Source organism: Bombina bombina, chromosome 3, assembly GCF_027579735.1.
Source record: "Bombina bombina isolate aBomBom1 chromosome 3, aBomBom1.pri, whole genome shotgun sequence".
In the NCBI taxonomy this organism is placed as follows: Eukaryota; Metazoa; Chordata; class Amphibia; order Anura; family Bombinatoridae; genus Bombina; species Bombina bombina.
This window is the reverse complement of record NC_069501.1, coordinates 1,139,734,694-1,139,741,148: the sequence shown is the minus strand read 5'-3', so window position 1 is coordinate 1,139,741,148 and position 6,455 is coordinate 1,139,734,694. Positions and strand designations below refer to the sequence as shown.

Below are 6,455 nucleotides of genomic sequence, written 5' to 3'. Positions count from 1 at the left end.
AAATGATGCTAATAATCTACCCAATCTGTCTATATCCAAACATGTGTGGGTGTTACAGCGCTGAAGAGAGCAGGTTAAAGTAACTGTGACTGCTGAATCAACAGCAGAATGTAAACAAATCCCACTGAATCCAAGTAAGTTTCCCAGCCAGTCTCTGTATAAATTATTCTGTGTTTGAGGCCAATAGACTGGGGCATCTTTCCAGTCTTATTCCTGAGAGAGGCAGACTGGGAGTATTGCAGCAGCTTGTATCCATCTGCCACTGCATTTGCCAGCTACAGACCTCCAGCAGCAAGTCACTTGAGAGCGTCTTTCTTCACTACCTATTATTCAATTTATAGCAATTAGCACCTGTCCTCTCACTGTAACACATTCTCCTTATTCTTTAATATTTTTCTTCCATGTTTTCTTCACTTCTTCCTCTTTTTATTTGACTCTCAAAGTTTAGATCTGTGTTTTTCCCCCCAGTTCTCCAACTGACCAGCTACTCTATCCCACCCTATTCCCCTCCCACTGCCTCCACTTCTCCAGGTCATCCTTATTCTATCATTCTCTATCCAGCCCTCCAGAATATCAGAATGCAGCCATTGATCAAGGTGAGGAGGAGACTGAACCTTGTGTGGGTGGAGGTAAATGGGGTGGTTGCAAGTACTTAACCCTTATTCATACCTGTAAATTAGAACCACAAGTGTTTGCTGGAAAATTATGCAGTTAAACCCCCCCCCCCATTGTTACTGTTGTTTAATATTTGTTGTGTGATTAACATTATTTTGTGTGCTGCCCATTATATGTCTATTGTTAAGTAATTTTTTTACTTGCTTTCAGTGCCATATTTAAATTTCTGTTGCCCCTAGACATAGACTTCAGAGTTGGCATTTGTGGTTAATGAGCACTCGTGTTTGCTGATAGTGAGGCTGTATATTCCTTGATGTGGTATTTGATTGTACAAAGATTAAAGGTAATTATTATTATTATTATTATTATTTATAACATGGCAACATTTATGTACAGCTCGGCAGTTGCCTTCTTTATGACAAATCTGTCTCTGGTAGCTTTATAAAGGGGCCTCTGTTAAGCACAGTTTGTATGTATAATGCGTCTGATGTCTTTACAGATGGGATTAGAACTAATAATGACACATTATATAAAGGAGGGTGTACAAATCTTATCCACAAGCCTTTTTCAGTGCTCCAAGTAGATGAAGAACTCTGTTGTCATTAAAACTAGTGATGCTGGAGTTGATTTGTAGTTGCAAAATATTTGAATCTGCATAAAAGCAGACGTTATGTGTCATGCTGAGTAAAGATTTTTTTTTATGGTGCTGTCAGTATACTCAGCTCTGCAGGGTTAATAAAGGGACACAAAAGTCCAATTTAAACCTCTATGGAGAGTATAATTAAAATAAAAAAAATAATAATTCTAATTTACATCTTTCTCTCAGTATCCTTTGTTGAAACTTAAATGGACAATAAAGTCAAAATTAAACTTTCATGATTCAGATAGAGCATACAATTTTAATCCTTTTTCCAATTAGTTTCTGTTATCTAATTTGTGTTATTTTCTTTGTATCCTTTGTTGAAAAGCATACCTAGGTAGGCTCAGGAGCAGCTGGGAGTTAGGTGCTGACTGGTGGCTGCATACATATGACTGTTTTCATTGGCTCACCTGGTGTGTTCAGCTAGCTCCCATTTGTGCATTGCTGCTCCTTTAACAAAGGATAACAAGATAATTAAATTTGTTAACAGAAGCAAATTAGAAAGTTGCTTAAAATTGCATAATATTAGTGGTGGACAACTTCCCATCGCATGGCGGCCATAACTTAACAGTTAGGGCCGCATATATATTTATGGCTAATAAACAAACAAATAAAATAAAATGTCCTAAAAATGTTCAGTGGCACGGGGTCAGATTTAGGTGAGGTTGGAGGGTACCCTCTGTCTGCAGTTCTTCCCTCCAGAGGGCTTTTTTGAGTTGTGGCCACCACAAAGCACACTTTTTTGTTCTGGTTTTATCTGAGGCTACAACGCTATGATACACCTTGTTAGTTCTGCTTTTCTTAAAGGGATGCAAAAACTAGTGCTAAGGGTCACATATATCCCTTGGGCCACCAGTTGGCCATCCCTGCTCTATCTGCATCATGAAAGAAAAGCTTGGGGTTGTCTGTGCTTTTTACTCCTTTCAAAGAGAACATACTGAAGTAGGCTCAGGAGCGTGCACATGGCATGTGTCTTGAGCAGTATATGTATAACATTGTTAAAAACATTGATGCAAACACTGTTGATTGCGATATAGTGTACGTCCCATGAAAGTTTACTCCCACATCCCTTCAAAGCCATTTTTTTTTTTGCTGCATATAAAAGAGGGACATTAAATTGTACTAAAAACATTGGTTGTTATGCTTATGGATTGTGTCACCGTCCGCCAATAGATATGAGGAATGTGTCACTAAGGATAGCTCAGATATGCATTTCCCGTTGGTTTCTAAATAAATTATAACAACTTTTCATGTAAATAATTATTAGTCAGGAAACATCTCCTTACCTTGCGGCTTGTGCTAGTGTACCTGGTGCTAAAGTAGTTAGTATATGTATGTAATATAAATATATATATATATATATATATATATATATATATATATATTATATACTGTATATATTTAAAAAACATTCAAACTTGTAAGCGTAATTAAGGGAAAAAAATAAGCGTGCGAAGAAAACTACACATCAAACAGTACATTGGACTAAGATGGGGCTATGAGTTAATCAGTGCACTTTACTATGGTTAAAAAACAGATACACTATTAATAATATACAATACAAATCTAAAAACGACACCAGAGTATAAAGAGAGTGAAACCACCGGTGGTAATTCGACCAAAAACTAAAATCACAGCAAAAGTTCCATCTGCGTTCATTCTCAAGATTAAAAAAATGTTAAGTATTACTTAAGTATTATGTCCTTAGGTGATTCCTTCTGCGGACCAAGCTGCTGCGGCATTCCCTTGTGCGCAGGGCCGGATTTCCCATTAGGCACAGTAGGCATGTGCCTACAGGCGCCTTGCAGTGAGGGGCGCCTGCCTGTCAATAATAAAAAAAAAAAAAAAAAAAAAAAAAAAATTTTTTTTTTTTTTTTTTTTTTTTTTTTATGAGGGCATTTATTTTAGTAAGAATTGTGCTGCCAGGTGCCTACAAAGTCGAGTGTTTCATTGGGAATATGTTACAGCAGTTGAGGGAGCCATGAAGGAGAGAGGGGCAAAGATTAAAACTAAACCCCTCCCATTGAATTTCTAAATTCTAATTTTAAACACATTTGTTGACCCCTGGATTACATATAATCTACAACATTCCATGTTTTCCTTTGAGAGCAACATCATATGATATTTATATTTCAGAACAAAATAAATGTAACATCTGTGTGTGTTTGTACCAAAAATATCAGAGTTTACAAGATTTTTTTCCCTACATTTTATATTTTCTTCCACTGGCTGCACAGGTTGTTGATGGTGATGAGCTTGCATGCTGCTAGTTTTAATATTGCTATTGTTTACACAAAACTGTGTTTGACTCCAACAAAATGTTAAGCACATAGTCAAAGTCATCTCCAGAAAAGCAATACACTAATGGCTTGTCAATAAACATGTCCTATGAGCCCATCTGGGTCTGCACAGATGTGTATTGCTGTCTCAGAACTGACATTGACTATGTGTTTAACTCTTTTGCAAGAGGCTAACACACTTCTCTGCAAGCACTAGTGCAATAATAAAATGCCCAGCAAACTGTCACATTTGATGTCCCTTTAAATAGGGTTTTCTTTAGAATATTTTGCATTAAAAGTTTAACATGATTTGTTTTTGTTATACATAATAGAAATTGTATGGCCATTTGAGTCAAGTGAATATTGATTTTTGGTGTAGCTTCCATTACAACAAATATTGCAATTGGTGTGTGTATTTGTGTATCTCCATAAAAGGGAAAATGTAATTTTACATCTAATATTTATTTTTAGTTGTCCTAAATAATAATAAAAAAAAGTCCTCATTTTTTCCACTTTTTTCTAGGGGGGGTGGGGGGGGTGGGGGGGGGCGCTTCAGGTTTTTGTGCCTACAGGCACCTGAGATGTAAATCCGGCCCTGCTTGTGCGCTGCTAACTCACTGCACTTCCGCGTCTCCGGTCAATGGGGGTCTCGCTAAGGGGCGTATACTGTAATTTCAAATGAAAAGTGCACAATAAAATTTGTATTTTAAACATCATACAAAACAAATAATTGAACCATTCACACAAAAATAAGCAGGGAAAACTGTATTGTTAAGGTACCAAAGATCGTATTTTACCAAAAACGTAAAATTATGTATGTAATTTACACTGGAATAAATCGTATTAAATATGCAAAGCGTAAATTGTAATTTTAGTACACTGGATGTGCAAAAAAACACACTGAAATTTGTACATATAAAATACAAAATGCAAAGAGCAATTGTTTTTTCGTAAAATGGGCTAAACATGGGTGTATATGAAAATGTCTCTATTCCCAGCGTAATTCTGTAAAGATGTTTGCACTGCAGATCTCACAGTTTTTTCTCGCCAACTAAAAGCTGGTGAGCTTTTCTCAAAACACTCAAAAACATAATTTATGTAAGAATTTACCTGATAAATTAATTTCTTTCATATTGGCAAGAGTCCATGAGCTAGTGACGTATGGGATATACAATCCTACCAGGAGGGGCAAAGTTTCCCAAACCTCAAATGCCTATAAATACACCCCTCACCACACCCACAATTCAGTTTAACGAATAGCCAAGTAGTGGGGTGATAAAGAAAGGAGTAAAAAGCATCAACATAGGAATTTGGAAATAATTGTGCTTTATACAAAAAAATCATTAACACCATAAAAAGGGTGGGCCTCATGGACTCTTGCCAATATGAAAGAAATTAATTTATCTGGTAAATTCTTACATAAATTATGTTTTCTTTCATGTAATTGGCAAGAGTCCATGAGCTAGTGACGTATGAGATATCAATACCCAAGATGTGGAACTCCACGCAAGAGTCACTAGAGAGGGAGGGATAAAAATAAACAACAGCCATTTTCCGCTGAAAAAATAATACACAACCCAAAATATAAGTTTATTCTTTAAATGACAAGAAAAACTTAAAACATCAGCAGAAGAATCAAACTGAAACAGCTGCCTGAAGAACTTTTCTACCAAAAACTGCTTCTGAAGAAGCAAATACATAAAAACGGTAGAATTAGTAAATTTATGAAAAGAAGACCAAGTTTATCAACTGAAGCTTCATTCTTAAAAGCCCACGAAGTGGAGACTGATCTAGTAGAATGAGCTGTAATTCTCTGAGGCGGGGCATGACCCGACTCCAAATAAGCCTGAAGAATCAAAAGCTTAAACCAAGAAGCCAAGGAAATAGCAGAAGCCTTCTGACCTTTCCTAGGACCAGAAAATATAACAAATAGACTAGAAGTCTTCCTGAAATCTTAAGTAGCTTCAATATAATATTTCAAAGCTCTCACCACATCCAAAGAATGTAAGGATCTTTCCAAAGCATTCTTAGGATTAGGACATAAGGAAGGAACAACAATTTCTATACTAATGTTGTTAGAATTCACAACCTTAGGAAAAAAATTAAATGAAGTCCGCAAATCCGCCTTATCCTGATGAAAAATCAGAAAAGGAGATTCACAAGAAAGAGCAGATAGCTCAGAAACTCTTCTAGCAGAAGAGATGGCCAAAAGGAACAACACTTTCCAAGAAGGTAGATAAATTTCCAAAGAATGCATAGGCTCAAAATGGAGGAGCCTGTAAAGCCCTCAAAACCAAATTAAGACTCCAAGGAGGAGAGATTGATTTAATGACAGGCTTAATACGAACCAAAGCCTGTACAAAACAGTGAATATCAGGAAGTTTAGCAAACTTTCTGTGAATAAAACAGAAAGAGCAGAGATTTGTCCCTTCAAGGAACTTGCAGACAAACCCTTATCCAAACCATCCTGAAGAAACTGTAAAATTCTTGCAACTCTAAAAGAATGCCAAGAGAATTTATGAGAAGAACACCATGAAATGTAAGTCTTCCAAACTCGATAATAAATCTTTCTAGAGACAGATTTACGAGCTTGTAACATAGTATTAATCAACCTCTATGACTAACCACTAAGCAATCAATTTCCATACCTTCAAATTAATGATTTGAGAACCTGATGGAAAACGGACCTTGAGACAGTAGGCCCGGCCTTAACGGAAGTGGCCAAGGATGGCAGCTGGATATCCGAACAAGACCCGCATACCAAAACCTGTGAGGCCATGCTGGAGCCACCAGCAACACAAACGATTGTTCCATGATGATTTTGGAAATCACTCTTGGAAGAACTAGAGGCAGGAAAATATAAGCAGGTTGATAACACCAAGGAAGTGTCGGCGCACCACTGCTTCTGCCTGAAAATCCCT

The 6,455-nt window shown here is 36.8% G+C and overlaps 1 protein-coding gene across 2 annotated transcripts in view; it reads left to right on the top strand.

Moving 5' to 3' along the window:
* Positions 1-207: 207 nt before the first annotated feature.
* IL17D (interleukin 17D) overlaps positions 208-6,455 on the top strand; it is a 56,947-nt gene continuing 50,699 nt past the window's right edge. The window contains exon 1 of one of the 2 annotated variants that reach the window (XM_053705054.1): positions 208-596. In XM_053705054.1, the coding sequence (XP_053561029.1) occupies positions 579-596 (18 nt within the window). In that variant the 5' untranslated portion in view covers positions 208-578. Of the gene's footprint in view, positions 597-913; positions 959-6,455 lie in introns of those variants that run through there. The other variant, XM_053705053.1, reaches the window with a different exon arrangement.